The sequence below is a fragment of the Felis catus genome, chromosome B2, assembly GCF_018350175.1.
Source record: "Felis catus isolate Fca126 chromosome B2, F.catus_Fca126_mat1.0, whole genome shotgun sequence".
In the NCBI taxonomy this organism is placed as follows: domain Eukaryota; kingdom Metazoa; phylum Chordata; class Mammalia; order Carnivora; family Felidae; genus Felis; species Felis catus.
Window position 1 is genome coordinate 44358421 of NC_058372.1, and position 18084 is coordinate 44376504.

At 40.6% G+C, this 18084-nt stretch overlaps 1 protein-coding gene across 9 annotated transcripts in view; it reads left to right on the forward strand.

Annotated features, from left to right (window-relative positions):
- Positions 1–128: 128 nt before the first annotated feature.
- SLC25A27 (solute carrier family 25 member 27) overlaps positions 129–18084 on the forward strand; it is a 31399-nt gene continuing 13443 nt past the window's right edge. For 4 of the 9 annotated variants that reach the window (XM_006931783.5, XM_003986215.6, XM_006931784.5 and 1 more), the window contains exons 1-6: positions 131–450; positions 2966–3157; positions 5313–5397; positions 9330–9452; positions 11681–11793; positions 14878–14962. In XM_006931783.5, coding sequence (XP_006931845.1) covers positions 345–450; positions 2966–3157; positions 5313–5397; positions 9330–9452; positions 11681–11793; positions 14878–14962 — 704 coding nt within the window. In that variant the 5' untranslated portion in view covers positions 131–344. Of the gene's footprint in view, positions 495–529; positions 2010–2965; positions 3158–5312; positions 5398–9329; positions 9453–11680; positions 11794–14877; positions 14963–18084 lie in introns of those variants that run through there. The other 5 variants (XM_019830683.3, XM_019830679.3, XM_019830680.3 and 2 more) reach the window with 4 other exon arrangements.

Genomic DNA, 18084 nt, shown 5'->3' on the forward strand with positions numbered 1-18084 from the left:
TTGCGCCGTTGCCATGGAGACCGGGGCCGGCGGCGCGGAGGGAGCTTAGCTCCCGGCCAATTGGAGAATGGCGCCCAAGAGGCGCGCAGCCCGGCGGACTACATTTCCCAGAAGCCTCGTGGGCTTCGCGTTGTTGTTCTGCTCTCAGTCCGGTGGACCGCTGCAGCCGGGGCTGCTAGGAAGGCTGCAGGTTCGCGGGGCCGCCTGACTGAGCCGAGCGAGGGAAATGGTCCCCGGCCCGCCGCTCGCCGCTTGAGGACGGGCCGCCCTGGCAGAGGGGCAGGCCAGCCGCGGCGCGGGGCGCCGGCCAGAAGGGGTGCATTGTCGTCCTGTCTTGCTGCTGAATGTCGGTTCCAGAGGATGAGGAGAGGCTTTTGCCGCTCGCCCAGAGATGGCCCCGGGCGAGCAAGTTCCTTCTGTCGGGCTGCGCGGCTACCGTGGCCGAGCTAGGTACCCGGCCGCCCTCGCCTGGGCCTCCCCCGCGAGTCGTCGAGGTGCCGCGCTGGGGGTGGGGGTGAGGGGCACGGGGGTGTTCGGCCGGCTGGGTTGCGCCCTCTTCTTGCACACCTGCCTGGCAGATGTGGCAGGGCGGGGGCAAGGCCGGCCTTGCGAGGAGGACTGGAGGTCACCGAGGTCTTTTCCTAACAATTTCGTCTCCCTCAGAGGTGTGCCATTGTGCCTGAGTGTCTACTCTTGGAAGCTTCATGAGCGGTCATTCCTCTGTAGGAATCCTTTTCCCTTCCGCGAGGATGACCTTCTAATAAAAACACAATCCACTTTTCATCCTTATTGAGATCATCTGATTCATATTCTACATAGCTTCACTAGATCATTGTCTTTTGGGTCCAAGTTGTGGAACCAACTTGTGGGACTTAACGTTATTAACCTGTCACTTACGGATCGTCTACTCAACATCCGTCAGTTGTCCTCCTTGAGCTTAGCTCATCTATACTGTGTTTACCTTGCAGGATTCTGAGAAGTCAAATGCTAAGTCCAAAGCGGGGCACTTATTAATTGCAACATTATCATAATAGCTACAATACTAGACTGTGGTGATAGAGCTTAAAAGACTCAATCCTGACCTTACAGGCGGGTAGGGACACATGCAGAGACAGACAGTTCCATTGTGCTAATTATTAATAATGAAAATATCAAGTACCATAAAAGCGTAGAAGATGGACAGTTACATATGCATAAGCAAGTCAGAGAACACTCGAGACCACCTGGAGAGAATTCGGATGCCCTTGCATGAGCAGGTGGCGTTCTTTCCAAGGATTTTGTAAGCGGGGTGCCTATGTGTTCCCTCTGAAGCCTTCTCTGTGCATTTTAAGAGTACCCTTTCATTTTCTTGCCTGTTGCGGGGGGAGGGGGGAACAACAGCTTTGATGTGTTACCATTAAGCAATGGTAGTTTGTCCTCTTGTGAAATGAGTGTTTGTATTATTTTGTATTTTCTGCAGAGCCAGCACCGTCTGTTGTTTTGCCCTTTATGCTCCTCCACTCTTGCCCTTTGGACCCTCTATGTTTTCTTCATTCTTTTCTAAAGCTGATGGGAAATTTTTGTTATTCATTGCTTTTACTGAGATACACTTCATCGGCTTTTTAAAACATGCAAAATCAGATTGCTGAATTAGGTATTTGCACTTCGTTTGTTTGCTGGTTTGTTTTTTAACTTGGTAGTTTCCCCCTGTGACCAATGGCTTTGGCACAGAACCCTTCCTTTTGTTAAAAATTTGTGGAGAATGGTGTGGGGGCTGGGCATGAGAGGTGGGGAAATCAGAGTATGAGATGGTTTGAGTACAAAACAATTTAGGATCGGAACCTGAAGCGTTATTTAAGTAACCAGCAAGTAAACGAAAATTATTTTGAGAGGCACATGGTATAGACGTGCCTATATCATAAGACTTTTCGGGGCTCATATGTTAAGAAAGCATGGCTTAAATTCTCTTCATGCAAACGACTTCTGTTTTAGGGGAACTATCAGCAAGATATTTTGTCCAAAGACCAGTGGTAAGATTTAATATTCCCTTCCCCCCTACTGTCTTCTCTTAGAAAAAGCGTAACTATGGTTTTGTGTCAGGCGGTGGTCATTGAAAAGACTCATGTAATGTCAATAATGTGCATGAGCTTCTCTGAATCTGGTTAAGTTATTCAAGACATTATGCCTATAAAGTTATGAGCTTGATCTTCCTAATGTGGGCCAGTTAGCTTCATCGTTTCAAGGTAAAATGTCTAGCTTGAATTCAAAATATAATTATTAGAAAAATTGTTTTCAAGTACAGTGGGTACTTGTGAGGAGGCCATACATAAAACTTAGTGCTGGAAAAACGATTCAGTATGTGCCTTAATCGAAAGTATATTGAGCATGCTGCCCTTGTATAAAAAGACAACATTATAAACTCTGTATTACATCTTCCATATCTCAAACTTGGGGTCAGTGAGCATCACCCATGAAATTATAGAATTCAGCTCACCTGCATTTCTTAGGAACCTGTCATAAGTAGTATAGTATTCTAAAAATCACATTGTGTCCTAATCGTGGTTGCAGTCAAGGGGGCATCACAGAATGTGAATATCTGAAGTTAATCCTATGGGAAAGCAAAAATTAAGGACTGAAGTATATTTTAGGCTGAAATTTCTGAGTAAACAAGGCCCAGATCTTGTCACTTACCCCCCACCCCCAGTGATCTGGGGGGTAATCTGGGACAATGACTCTTAAATTTGGGAGTGCATAAGAATCAGCTGATTTCTAACCCCCCTCAACCTACCGAGAATCCATAAGCATGGGGCTGGGAAATAAATACTTTTTCACAATTTCCCCGGCTGATTCTGATGTACTCTAAAATTTGAGAACCGCCCATCTTGTAGTGACTAAAACATTAGACCTATGACTTTAGAACTTTGGAATTTTTGTTGGTTTCTCTGAATGTTGCAGGCTTCCCCCTCATTTTGCTTTTCTTTGTTAGCAACCTTTCCCCTCGATCTCACAAAAACTCGACTCCAAATGCAAGGAGAAGCGGCTCTTGCTCGGTTGGGAGACAGTGCAAGAGAGTCGGCTCCCTATAGGGGCATGGTGCGCACAGCCCTAGGGATTGTTCAAGAAGAAGGCTTCCTAAAGCTTTGGCAAGGAGTGACACCTGCCATTTACAGACACGTAGGTATTTATCTTGATTCCATCTGGTAAGTTTGTTATGAGTGCTGTGTTTGTGTCCTCTGCTTTTGTGTTTAGCCGTGTCCAAAAACCAGTAGCTTTTTTCCTATTAATGTGATAAATGAATATATATTCTCTTAAGAAGAAAATTGACTACCAATTTAAGGCAATTAAGGAACAATCACCTTAAATTTTTAGAAATGCACATACAAGTATTTAGGGATGATCTGTCATGATGTCTGTAATGGACTTTAAGAAAAAAATGAGTCATAAATATGGAGAACAAAGTGAGGGTTACGGGAGGGGTGGTGGGAGGGGGGATGGGCTAAATGGGTAAGGGGCACTAAGGAATCTACTCCTGAAATCATTGTTGCACTAGATGCTAACGAATTTGGATATAAATTTTAAAAAATAAAAAAATAAAATTTAAAAAAAGAAAGAAAAAAATGAGTCAAATATGGCAAAAATGTTAGCAATTGATCAATCTCAAGGATATAGAGGGAGTTATTTTCTCTACTTCTTCTACATGTTTGAGATGTTTTTAATGTTTATTTGTTTTTGAGAGAGAGAGAGCATGAAGAGGAGAGGGGCAGAGAGAGGGAGACACAGAATCTGAAGCAGGCTCCAGGCTCTGAGCTGTCAGCACAGAGCCCATGGTAGGGCTCGAACCGCGAGATCATGACCTGAGCCGCAGTCAGACACTTAACTGACCGAGCTACCCAGGCACCCCCCATTTGAAGATTTTTAAGAAAAGAAATGAATAATCCATACACTTCTCTACTTTGGAAACTTTAAAACACAAAATTTAAATTTTTCGTGTTCTTTGCAAATTAAAACTTATTTGACTTAAATGCCAAATCTCGCTAGTCTCTGTCCCATATGTTACAGACTAGGTAACTCTGAAAGAAAACAAGGATGACTAATCCTATTCTGGCAATGGAGTAATTGCAGTACAGCTGATTTTTGCCTCAGTTTCCAAGGCGACCTAACTACCTGTGTGGGCCTTCAGCCATTCTTCAAGGAAAATAGTTGTAACTATGTCATAGCCAGTGAAGATGCTTTTCTGCCCTGCTTCTAAAGTGGCACTCACAAACATAATAGTTGTTAGGTTTTCAGCTTGTGGACGGGAGAACGTAAAACTTGGTTTCAAAGGAGGTAGGACAGACATGGCATTTTACTCCTCCACATTCATAATATTTCCTCAAATATGTAGGGACCTTTGACCAGAAAAGTGTCCAGACTTAATATTCACCAGCTTATTATTTTTAAAGTTTCAGTTCTTCAGATGAGTAAGTTAAGAGTGTATTCTTCAAGAGCTATCCAGAAGTATGTACAGAGACTGTTGGTGTTTTGGTGCTTCGTATATTTTTGCATACATTAAAACCCTTGATCAGACTTCCTGAAATATCACGAAAAGTGCTCTCTGTGAATACCATGTACTGATTTTAATGATTTTTATTTTCCATTCTTTTTTTTTTTTTTAATTTTCTCCTTTGCTTCCCATGATTGTTCTGATTTCTTTTCATTTGTATTTTGTTGATCATCGTATATGGCTTTCCAGTTACGATTCATGTCATATGTTTGATACTTGACTGAAAAATTACCTTAATATAATAAGTCATCTGATGAAGGTAATGCGTGTTTGTTCAAGGAAAATCCCTGCTGTGTACCAAGCTCTGTCCTTGAGAGGGCACACAGAGTAATGAAAACACACAAAGCCTGCCCTGAAAAGCTCACGGTCTGATGGAAAGATAAGCAACAAAGCCAAGTTAATCTCCAATTAATGTGATAAAAGTCCTATTAGATGTATGCCTGGGTAGTTCTGGGAGAACAGAGGAGAAACATGGCAGGTGCAACGGCAGTCTAGAACAGAGCACTTTTTAGACAACATGTTCTTTGAATTGAATCTTGGAGGACTAGGAGGAGTTAGCAAAGCTGAGAAGGGAGAATCCATTCAAGAAAGATCAGCCAGCCTGTGAGAAGGCCTGAGGCTTGATGCATGCCACATTTAGAGCAACATCAAGAAAAACCCACGTGTTTGAAGCATAGGGCGCATGAGGGAAAGATACAGCTAAAGAGATCCACTAGCTCAGGTCAAAACATCCTCTTGTCTTATTAAACATGTAGCCGAATTCACGTTTTCAATGATCTGTTTTACACAGTGTACTCTGGAGGGCGCATGGTCACTTATGAACATCTCCGTGAAGTTGTGTTTGGCAAAAGTGAAGATAAGCATTATCCTCTTTGGTAAGTTTTGTTTTGAAAATAGTCTGGGGGCGCCTGGGTGGCGCAGTCGGTTAAGCTTCCGACTTCAGCCAGGTCACGATCTCGCGGTCCGTGAGTTCGAGCCCCGCGTCAGGCTCTGGGCTGATGGCTCGGAGCCTGGAGCCTGTTTCCGATTCTGTGTCTCCCTCTCTCTCTGCCCCTCCCCCACTCATGCTCTGTCTCTCTAGGTCCCAAAAATAAATAAAAACGTTGAAAAAAAAAAAAAAAAAGAAAATAGTCTGTGCTCTTGCCCCCGAGGCTTTCATGTTTACCCATCAGAGACATATAAAATTGTACATTTATGCCACAACTGCCTTGTCATAGGCTTAAAATAAAGAATAATTACAATGTAAATTCAAGTAATTGAGCGTTTACTGCATACAGCATAAAACAAACATGTACATATGTATATTAAGGTTTTATATATATTATTTAATATTTTAATGTTGAAAGAACTCTTACAGAGCACCTCCTTTATGCCTCTTTCTACTGAGGAAAGAGCTTTCGAGTCAGACAGAGTGAGGCTCAAAAATTCCTGCTCTACTAGTATATATGGAAGCTGATTAAATTACTTGATCGTTTTTATCTTCAGTTTTCTTAGCTGTAGAACTAATACCTACCATCAGGCTTTTGTGTTTGTACGATTAGATGAGATAATGTATGTAAGTGCATATCACTTAGAGTGTTTATAACAGAAACAGAAAAATAGGTTATTATAAGTAAATTTAATGTAAATAAATTAAAAACATAAAAACGCAAAGAAAAACAGGGAAAGGATATCAACAGGCAAAATTCACAAAGGGAAAACTATGTGTTTGTTAAACGTGTAAAGTGTTCAACCTCACCAGTAATCAAAGCAATTAATCAAAATTATCTTTTAGCCATTACATTAAGCTATTAATGGGAATATAAGTTATTAGAGAGCCTTTTTTTGAGAATAAAATTTCTGTTAAAATGTTTAAATGTGTAATCCTTTGACCCAGCAACTCTTCCTTTATGATATAATCACATTCAGAAATACTTGTACCAATGCATAAACACACACACACACAAAGATATCGACTGTAGCAGTGTTGAGAATAGTATATTTTTTTCCTTTTTTAATTAGATATATTTTTAAATTTTAAATTCAAGTTAGTTAACATATAGTGTAGCGTTGATTGCAGGAGTAGAATTTAGTGACTCATCGTTTACATATAGCACCCAGTGCTCATTCCAAGAAGTGCCCTCCTTAATGCCCATCACCCATTTAGTAATTTTTTTAAAAAAGTAAATATCGGGGCACCCAGGTGGCTCAGTTGGTTAGACGACCGACTTCGGCTCAGGTCTTGATCTCGCAGTTTCTGAGTTCAAGCCCCGTGTTAGGCTCTGTGCTGACAGCTCAGAATCTGGAGCCTACTTCAGATTCTGTTCTTCCCCTCTCTCTACCCCTCCCCTGCTACGCTCTGTGTCTCTCTGTCTCTCAGTAATAATAAATAAACGTTAAGAAAATCTAAAAAAAATAAAATAATAAAAAAAGTAAATATCAATTGGGAAGTGGGTAAATTTTGATATATTTATACAGAAAAGCATAATGCAGAGCTTTGAAAGACTGAGGTACGTTTTATATGACTAACCAATAATGATGTCTGTAATAATATCTTTCCTGGCCTAAAAAAAAAGTCGAAGTCACAACTGTAAGGAAAGGGCAATAAGCAGAATTTCACCTTCCAGATGAAATCTGTTGGCTCTGTTTTTTAAAAAGTGTAATGTACTAAGTTACACTAATTGCTTTCCCAGAACTAGTGATAGAATAGATTAATAGTCCTTGCATTTTGTAATCCGCCCCCCCCCCCAGCAGAGAAAGATATAGATAAGGGGTTCAAAGGAAATATTTCACTATGAAGTCACCTCTCAGGGTGGATGGGCTTGATGTCCTTTGACCCAGTCCGAACAATTAATTCAGTCAGTTAAGTATTTATTGAAGGATCATGGCATGCCAGTTCTGTATTTAATACTGAGGCTATCGTAATGAAAAAGATACAGTCCCTGCCATCACTGAGCACACAGTAATAGAGACAGATGCCTAAAGAATTAGAATTATGTCACAATTACCAAGGAGGCCATGGTTATGAGATTCTCACAGAGAAAGACAATTATGGTGTACTATGTTCATGATCGTGAGAACCAGGCACTCTGGTAGGCCACTGGTGGCAGTGGAGATTGATATAAAGTCTATGGAAGATAATTTGGCAGGGCCTATCAAACGTCCTGTAAATCTTCAAATTTTTTAAACATTACACCGTTTAAATAAATTGTGGTGTGTCCATAAAGTGGGATGCTATGAAACAATCTTTTTAAACGAGGCAGCTCTGTATGAATTGATAACCTTTGAGATACAGTATTAGGAAAAATATATCTTAAAAGATATTATTAGGGAAAAATCAAAGTGTGAAACAGCATACAGCCTGGCATTCTACATTTATGCCTTTCAATAGGAGTATTTATACATACATGTTTGTGTGTGCACCGTCAGTTGTAACTTAATGCTTAAGACTCTGTGGTCCAGGGGCTCCTGGGTGGCTCAGTCGGTTAAGTGTCCTACTTCAGCTCAGGTCATGATCTCACAGTTCATGGATTCAAGCCCCACATCAGGCTCTGTGCTGACAGCTCAGAGCCTGGAGCCGCTTCAGATTCTGTGTCCCCCGCCCCCCTCTTGTCCCTTCCCTGCTTGCACTCTGTGTCTGTCTGTCTGTCTCTCTCTCTCTCTCTCAAAAATAAATAAACATACTCTCTCTCTGCCCCTCCCCCGTTCATGCTCTGTCTCTCTCTGTCCCAAAAATAAATAAATGTTGAAAACAAAATTTAAAAATAAAAAAAAATAAATAAACATAAAAAAAAAAAAAAGAAAGACTGGGTGGTCTGCACTCAGACTTCCTGGCGTTATATCTTGGCTGTTCCACTCACTTATATATAATATATATGTTCCACTCACTTATATATAATATATAATATAATAACTTATATTCCCATTAATAGCTTAATGTAATGGCTAAAAGATAATTCTAATTAATTTCTTTGATTACTAGTTGTGTGATTTATCATTTAACTGCTTTTATGTCTCAGTTTCCTTATCTGTGAAGAGAACGTAACAGCTGTACTAATATCATAGGTTTGACATAAGAATGAAATGATGTTTTTAAACATGCTTAGAACAGTGTCTGACATAATAAGCATTCAGTGAATGCATTACTGTTATGTCCAGGACACCATAAGAAACTAGCAATTGTGATTATTTCAGAGGAGGGGAACTGGTGATAGGCACCCTTTTTACTCTATACCCATTTGTACCTCTTCTAATATTGTTTTAGAGTAAAAGGAAAGAAAATACCCCCTGTCTCCTAAGAAAAGGTAAAGCATGTTTAAGTGCAGTAGTCTAGACATGATCGCTATTGGCTTTGGGAGGCGAGGAGAAGAAAGTCTAGGGACAGAGAGAGCTTCTTCAAAGAGAGGAAAGTTTTCAAACCCCTTTAACTTTGCAACTACTAAAATAGTAGTTTACAAAATTTGACCAGCTTCTGTCTGTTAGACTGATTACATCTATGCTATTTTTATTTCCCTGTGGTCAGAATTAAGCAACGATTAAATGGTCAGTTCACGTATTTATGTCTTTGAAGCAACTGCCCTTCCTTTGAATTTCAGGCTATGGAAGGCCCCTGAAACCAGATTTGAATTTCAACTCCTTCTAGTCCTTTAACCCTCCCTTCAGTAAACAGACAAACCATCTGCCTTCCCCTGTGATTTGTTTGGGTCTATCATTTTCTGCGCTTTGCCTGAAGTCCCCTATGCAGGGGCTGTACCAGCTTGGTACTGTTCGCTACAAAATTTGTGAAATTCATAGAAACTATTAAAAATGTATCTCCTTTCATAATTAGGAAGTCAGTGATTGGAGGTATGATGGCTGGTGTTGTTGGCCAATTTTTAGCCAACCCAACTGATCTAGTGAAGGTTCAGATGCAAATGGAAGGAAAAAGGAAACTTGAAGGGAAGCCTTTGCGGTAAGTTCTCCAATTAACTGATACCTTTCCTCTCCCCCATCATACTTTGAACACTTACCTAATGATTTATGCATTTTTGCAATCCACTGTGCAGTAGAGACATTAATTCTGGCTTTTTCAGCTTGGAAGATACATTCATTAAGAGGAGAGCTAACATGGATCATTTCTTTGCATGTTAAGGTGCACGTGTTCTCTAAATTCTATGCGTGCGTAGCTCTTAGCTGCTTTTCCCAGCCAAGTCAGCTGGACTTGTCTCCTGCTACAGCTTTTGATACAGCGTCTGATCACTAAAATTTGCCCTAGTGTGAATCCCAGTTTTGCCATTATGGGTTAGTGCTGTGGAGGTCACTTAGCACTCCTCGTCTCTGTTTTTTCATCTTTGAAAAGGTTAATATCAGAAGGTTTGCATGACAGATTGCCTGGCTCATCCATGTCTAAAAGCTAGGTTTCATTCCCTTTCTCCCTGAAAGAAGGGAAATAGCAAGACTGACCTTGCAAGTTCTTTCCACTTCCCTAATTCTGTTCCGTCTCTTTTCCCCAAGTTGAAGGAAGGTTTTCATTTTGACTTTGTGATATAAAATTCTCCTATGGCATTACTCTACATTATTGAAGTCTGCCTTTCTTCAAAGGTTTTATGTTAATTTATGAAAACACCACTTGGACTGTTTCCCTGGAAAAAGGGCAAAACCTTAGAGATTGATAGACCTCTCTCAGAAAAGAGGAAAAGTGCAGGATGCCTTGGACTGAGTACAAAGAGGTCTGCTCCTCTGAACACTGCAGGTCTGTGACTGGGCCAGAGGGGAAGGAGGCTTTGGCGGCCCCTTCGAGAGCCCACCACTGACCACTGCTCTCCATTCAGCCCCTCCTCCAGCTGGCTCCGTGAAAAATGAGGTTGGGCTTGGCAGTCCACATCCCCCTTGAGCCCTGCAAACAGAGAGAGGACACCCACCACTGAGGACAAAAGGGTACCACTCTGACTTAACCGAGCAGTTTACAGAATCCCAGGGCCCATTTGATTGTCTTGTAACAACTTTGAGTTAATTACTAAGTGGCAGGGCACAGCTATGTTGCCATGGTTGGATATATGGAGAGAATTATTGGGATCCAGAAAAATCTGACTTTTTAACTAATCTCCTCAATTTTTCCCCCTTGTCTCCACTGTTGGAAATTTTTGGTTTGATGTAGTAGTAAAACATCTCATGTACAGAACATCAACCTTGGGGTCACACATCCTGGGATTCATATCCAGCCTTTGCCACCTTTTAGCTCCAACCCTAGTCAAGTTCCTTAACCTCTCTGAGCCTCAGTTTCCTCAGATGGAAATTGAAATATTAATACATATTTCATAGAGTTTTCAGGAATAAAATTTATCTTATGTATATAAAAAGTCTTGTGCTTAATAAGTGCACAACAGATTTTAGCTACGAGGGCCATCATTTGTGAGTATCACTTCCCATGTAGCATAAGAGCCGTTATGCATGCCCAGTAAATATGTCATACTATCTTTTTGCTGAGACTTAGGGGATGTAATGCCTAAGTAAAAGCCACTCAGCTAGTAATGGTAAAGGAGGCATGGAACTCCAGGTATTTCTGACTATATAAAACCCAGACTTTTATTTTATAACAGAGGTTTCCAGATTTGATTCATGGTTCAGCCTCATTTTTTACTTGTGTACCATAAACAAGAGCAAAATCAGGATAGGATAGTAAATTTTTATAAAGCCATAAGTACTCAATTTTAAGAACTCTTATTATGACATTACCCTCCCTACTCTTTGGGCTAAAAATGTCATTTCCTTTCTGAGAATATTTGGGGATTGATTTTGTAACGTTATTTGGTGAAATTACAAAATTTGCAGGTCTCACGTAGTACTAGTAAAATGAACCCAGACATTTGATAGCTTCCCTCCTGGATTTAATATGTGCGTTGATGGCTAAATATCAAGAAAGGAATTTTAACCTGCTTAATAATCTGAGAAGAGGATGAGAGTTGATAAAGACTTCAGTAAAAAAAAAATGTTTAAGTCAAATGTCAGCTTTTTTTCCCCTAAAAAAATGGTTTTTTTTGGAAATTGACTTATATGGATTGCTTTAATTTCTAACAATTCTGGATAATTAAGATGTTATTTTACTTCAAATCATAACAGCTATAGGCAAAGCTTATCCAGCTGCATTCCATGCACAGAAATGCATAGAATTTTCATGTTTAATTATTATTTTTCCTTTAGATTTCGTGGTGTGCATCATGCATTTGCAAAAATCTTATCTGAAGGAGGAATACGTGGGCTTTGGGCAGGCTGGGTACCCAATATACAAAGAGCAGCACTGGTGAATATGGGAGGTAATGGAAACTTTATTGAATTCTGAGAAGTCATACTGCCTTGATCACCGTAAGGTTAAGCACTTACATTGGGGAAAATGAAATTTTTTTTTATTAGTTTTAGTAATGTATATTGGCAACACTCTTCTTTTATGTTGTTAATATTTTAATTGAATATTTTCCCTAGAGCATTTTTACTTTTCTCCATGGTGATCTATGAAAAGGATTTCCTAAAACAAGCAAATTGTGACAATAAGGATATTAAGACTAAATAATCGTTCCCCCAGCAACCCTGCTCCTACTTCTGTATAACCCAGCTTGTGCAGCTAGGCACTCCAGGCTGGAAGCCTGAACATTTCCTTAACTCATCCTGTCCCTCACCTTTGATATTCAGTCACTAATTGCTTCTGTCTTCTAAATATTTCTTAAAAGTGTCCCCCCCCCAATACATAACACCATAGTGTCCTTAAAACCACCATTTTTACAATACTCATCGTCAAAGCCACATAGCTAGAGCACTGACACAGCCATCCAGCAGATGTCATTCTTTGTCCTCATTATTTGTACCCAATACCCAGAGGGATTTATCTAAAATACACATCTGAACATGGTACTGGGACCCTTAAAACCCTTCACTGGCTTCTCATCCCTCACAGAACAAAGTGGAAATTTCATCACATAACACAGAAAGTCTGCACAATCCAACTGGTGCTTCGGGGAATTGAGCAATTCATTGATGGAGGAGTAAAGAATGAAGTAGAGAGTCACAAACTAGAAGGTTCCACTGCCTACACGTATCACACTGTTCTTCACCTCATACTTTGTTCTTCCCTCTCTTCTTCTATCTAGTTTCCTCCTGCAGATCACTTAGCACCAGCTGAAGTGTCTCTCCACCATGTAATTTTCCTGAACCCCACAACCACCCTGCCCTAGCCATGTTGTGTTAGATGTCCTTTCGTGTGTTTCTGGAGTTCCCGGTGCTTATCTCTGTTATTGTTTGTACCTCATTCCATTGCTTTCTAGTATATGTTTATCTCCACTAGATTATGAGTTCTCTGAAGGCAAGGACCATGTTTTATTTATCATTATTTTCCTAGTCCCTTACATGTAGTCACTAAACAGTTGATGAATGGATTAATGAATGAAAGAACCATTTCTAAGACCAAAATTATATGATTCTAGGAAATTAACAGATAGCCTTTTTGAGGGGTGTAGGAACATATCACATAAACCTCAAAGAAAGCAAATCTGTTTTTTTATTATTATTATTTTGCCATCTCAGTCCATCCATGTCTACTGTATCATACTTGTGGATATTTTGGTTATCAGGAATCTTGTCTGATTGTAGTTTCTCAATTCGATGCTTCAAAATCTCTTGTAGCTCAGATTCCTCTCCTAGGTTCCCAGTTATTTACTCAGAATGTTCACTTAGGTTTTCTCAAATACATTGCTTTGTGTCCAAACCACACTCATTATCAAACCACTTCCTTCTCCAGTCTTCCCAATCTCAGAATATGATAAAATCACCTTCTCATCTGACCAACGCAGAAACCTAAGCATGATTTTTGTCTCTTTCCTTTCAGTTCAAGTCCAGCCACTTCTGTCTCCTAGCTAAATCTCACACCCACCTACTTCTTCTTGTCCAAGGAGCCACTCCTTTGTCCAAGTATAATTGATCTTCCCTTACTGGATCACTACAAAAGCCTCCAAACTGGTCTCCCCATACCCGCCCTACAGCCATTGTGTGCCACCTTGCATCTGAAAGTGCTCCCATCAAGGTCACCAATCCATCATCTTACTTAAAACATTTTAAATTGGCCAGTTCTCATTTTCACCATCTCCAAAAATGTCGGCACTGCTGACAGACAAGAGTGTTTAAACCCAAAATGTTATAGTCCTCTTTGATCCCTTTCCTTCTCTCTCTATACAGTCTGCTGGCTAATCCCGTTGATTCTGCCTTTAAAACTCGTCCTGAATCTGACCAGCGCTCCACAACTCCCTTGTCCAAACCATCATCATCTCTTCCCAGAATAAATGCAATCGTCTCATGTCTCATCTGCCTTGTCTCCCTGTAGTCTCCTCACAGCCAAATAAGCAGAGTAGTCCTTGTAAAGAATAGCTTAGATCAGTTCACTGCTCTGCTCAAAACCCTCCCTTGTCTTCTGTTGCTCTCCATCTCTGGACTCGTACTTCTCTGGCACTTGCTTCTGTTAGACCAGTATTCTTGCTGTTCCTCTAATGCACGAAGCTGACTGTCACCTCAGGGGTATAATGCATACTGTTGTTTTTCCTGGAACACTTTCTCTTAGATTATCTCCAAGGTCTGTTTTCTCATGTTTAGGCTGCTGCTCAGATGTTATTAAGAAGTCTTCTCTGATCACCATCTTTAAAATTGATACACGTTCTTCTTCTCCACCCTCTGGTCGTCTTATCCCCCTTGCTTTGCCTTATTGGTTATTTGTATCTGAAATGCCATGTGGTTTACTTCTTTGTTCATTGTTCATCCCTCAACAAAGAATGAGAATTTTGTTCGGTTTGTCCACGCCTCTTTTCCCCAGCGTCTAGAATAATGCCTACCACATGGTAGACGCTCACACATCTAGTGAATGATCAAATGCATCTATCCATTCTTGCCTCTTTACAGTTCACTTCCCTGTGCTTCACTGTAGGTAATCTTTGTAAGACTCCAGTGTTGTGAGATACCACTGCCCTGTTTAAAGCTCTTTAACAGTTCTGCATTGTCATTAGGAAAGAAAAAAAAAACATAAAAAGCTTAACAGAGAGTAATAGGACCTTTTATTATAAGTGACAGAATTGCAACTCAAATTAGGATTAAAAAAAGGAATTTATCAGCTCAAATACTGAGAAAGGCCACCAGTTGAGCTGACTTTATGCTTAGCTGGATTCAGATGTTCAAACGATATAATTGAGTGTCTGTCTCTCTTCCTCTTCTCCTCCCCCTCCATCTGTGGCTTGCTTTCCTCTGCTTGAGAACAATAATGGTGTCTTTCATCCCCGCCCCCAGCCGAACATATTCACAACATGAAAGACATTTGTTGTCCAATAAATGAATATTCCAGCCTTCTTTTTCTTTTTAATTGCCAGATTTAACCACTTACGATACAGTGAAACACTATTTGGTACTGAATACACCACTTGAGGACAATATCACGACTCATGGTTTATCAAGGTAAGTGATTATTTTAGTTTGATTGATTTTTTGTGTGTGTCACTTTCCTTGCATATTTGGCATCAATTCTAACCTTCTGTCTCTTTTGAGAATCTAGTGATATTACCCTTAGAGTAAGGTGATAGTACAACGGACATATTTTCTTTACAAAGGACAATTTTCTTAAAGATAGTTGCGGTTACTATGCTAAGTGAAATTAGAGAAAAGACAAATATCTCATGACTTCACTCATATGATGACTTTAAGATACAAAACAGGTGAACATACGGGAAGGGAAGCGAAAATAATATAAAAACAGGGAGGGGGACAAAACATAAGAGACTCTTAAATACAGAGCACAAACAGGGTTGCTGGAGGGGTTGTGGGAGGGAGGATGGGCTAAATGGGTAAGGGGCATTAAGGAATCTACTCCTGAAATCATTGTTGCACTATATGCTGACTAACTTGGATGTAAATTTAAAAATAAATAGATTATTGGGGCGCCTGGGTGGCTCAGTCGGTTGAGTGTCCGACTTCGGCTCAGTTCATCATCTCGCAGTTTGTGAGTTTGAGCCCCGCATCGGGCTCTGTGCTGACAGCTCGGAGCCTGGAGCCTGCTTCGGATTCTGTGTCTCCCTCTCTCTCTGCCCCTCCCCCACTGTTCTCTGTCTCTCTATCAAAAATAAATAAATGTAAAAAAAATACATTAAAAAATAGATTATTAAAATTAAAAAACATAGTTGCAGTTAAAACAGGGGAGAGACAGAGGTGCAGAATGTTTCATATTAAACCTTCCCAAATATTTGCACCTTGATGGGACCCTCCTGGGGGTCAGATTCTGGTGATTCAGTTCTCAAATTCAGTCCCACAGATATGTTTGAGCATCTTTTTGATAAAGGCACCTGCAGGCCTCTGCAGTGGGTACAGAAGGTAACCCAGGCTCCTTTGCAAGGAGTTGACCAAGGGGAAAGCAAGACAAGTATAAAAACAACATAAGGTAAATGCTGAAAGAAAGTGACTACTTACTGTAGCATTCGAAGAGGAAGAAAAAAGTAACCATCTGGAGGGGCCTATAAAGAAGACAGGATTAGCTAAGTGTTTTGAAGGGCTGGAGTCTTGACAGAGACAGGAAGTAGAACACTCCAGGAAGGAGCAGTACCTTAATCTCTTTGCAACACAATTTCAAATTATCCATTGGAGTGGTTACTTTATAAATATCTAGTATCCTGAACATTATAATGATTTTATTTAGCTTCTGATCATGTGTCCAAATTCCAGGACCCTTTATGCCATTTAAAGAACCCCAAAAGTGGGGCGCCTGCGTGGCGCAGTCAGTTAAGCGTCCGACTTCAGCCAGGTCACAATCTCGCTGTCCGTGAGTTCGAACCCCGTGTTGGGCTCTGGGCTGATGGCTCAGAGCCTGGAGCCTGTTTCCGATTCTGTGTCTCCCTCTCTCTCTGCCCCTCCCCCGTTCATGCTCTGTCTCTCTCTGTCCCAAAAATAAATAAACGTTGAAAAAAAAAATAAAAAAAAAATAAAGAACCCCAAAAGTATATTAATAGTGTCAAACCAATGACATTTGGAGATATAGAGATAGAAGTCATTCTTCATTTCAGATTCACCTTAATATTCCTTGAGTAGCTTTTCTTTATTCCTCCACTTTAAATATAAGTGTTATCCTTAGTGCAGTAGGGCAATCTCTGTATATGTCTTTGCTTACCATCCTTTCCATTCCAAATTCTCACCCACGTGTGTTCCCAAGCTACACCAGACTTTCTGTAGCCAATAGTCTGGCCTCCTCTTTCAGAGGAAACTGAGGATTTCGGCTTCCTTCTGCTTCTTACTTCCATCCTTGTACACATATGTATTACATGTGTACCCACCTTACCATCTTTCCTGCACTGTCTTTGTTCATGCTGTTCACTCTGCCCAGGAGTCGTTCGTCTCCCATTTCGACCTAGTCAGGTCATCTTGTGAGACTCTCTCATCTTTCAAGACACTGTGTGTTCCAGTGTTACGATCTACTCTAGGAGCAGGATATTCAGATCTGTCCTGGGGTCCCACACTGATATTGCCACTCTTTCCTTTTCATTGTCTTTCTATCCAAATGGTCTCTGAAGTACCACACTTCTAACCAAAGAACCATGGATTTCCCAGCGAGTGTAAATCTTCCTACCGTATACTACTCCACCAAACAGGTCTGTCTTTTTTGGAAAGACATAAGATTTTCAGCTATATATATTCCAGCCCTAATCTGAAATAACATAGTCTGATTATTCTCTAATTCAGGTTTTAAGAAAATGAATTCTCTAATTCAGGATTTAGGGCATTTGGTTCATTTTTGAGCTCTACCCACCAGATCAGGTTTTTTAATGGGTTGATATGAATATGTGTGGTATATGAGGCAGCTCAACATTTGCTAACCATGAACTCTAAGTAAGTAAACAGTGCTGTGTGATCTGGAAGTTCTGGATACTGTGTCATAGAATAAAATGAATGCTCATGGAGGCTTGAAGGGGATTGCAGCTGTACAATCAGAGAGCTTTATATGAGCCATCGACACCGAGGGAAAAATGAGTTTGATATAAATAAAAATGGGGGGCGCCTGGGTGGCGCAGTCGGTTAAGCGTCCGACTTCAGCCAGGTCACGATCTCGCGGTCCGTGAGTTCGAGCCCCGCGTCGGGCTCTGGGCTGATGGCTCGGAGCCTGGAGCCTGTTTCCGATTCTGCGTCTCCCTCTCTCTCTGCCCCTCCCCCGTTCATGCTCTGTCTCTCTCTGTCCCAAAAGTAAAATAAAAAACGTTGAAAAAAAATTAAAAAAAAAATGGTATAAGCACTGAACTGCGCACTTAAAAATGGTCAAAATGGTAAATTTTGTGCTGTGTGTATTTAACCACAATTTTTAAAAATGGTGTAACTAAAAGTACCTCTCCCAGGGTAGAGCAGGAACAGTAAAAGACAAGTCAGGATTTTAGTGAGGTGAGAAAGCAGGTGACAAGTTACGTTTAATAAAGAAAGCAGAGGAACAGTGGAGAGTTGAATTAATGGTGAGGCGATGATAAAGAACAGAAAGGCCAGAATAATCTTTTTTTTTTCTTATTTTTTTAATTTTTTTTTTTTTATTTTGAGAGGATTGAGTGGGA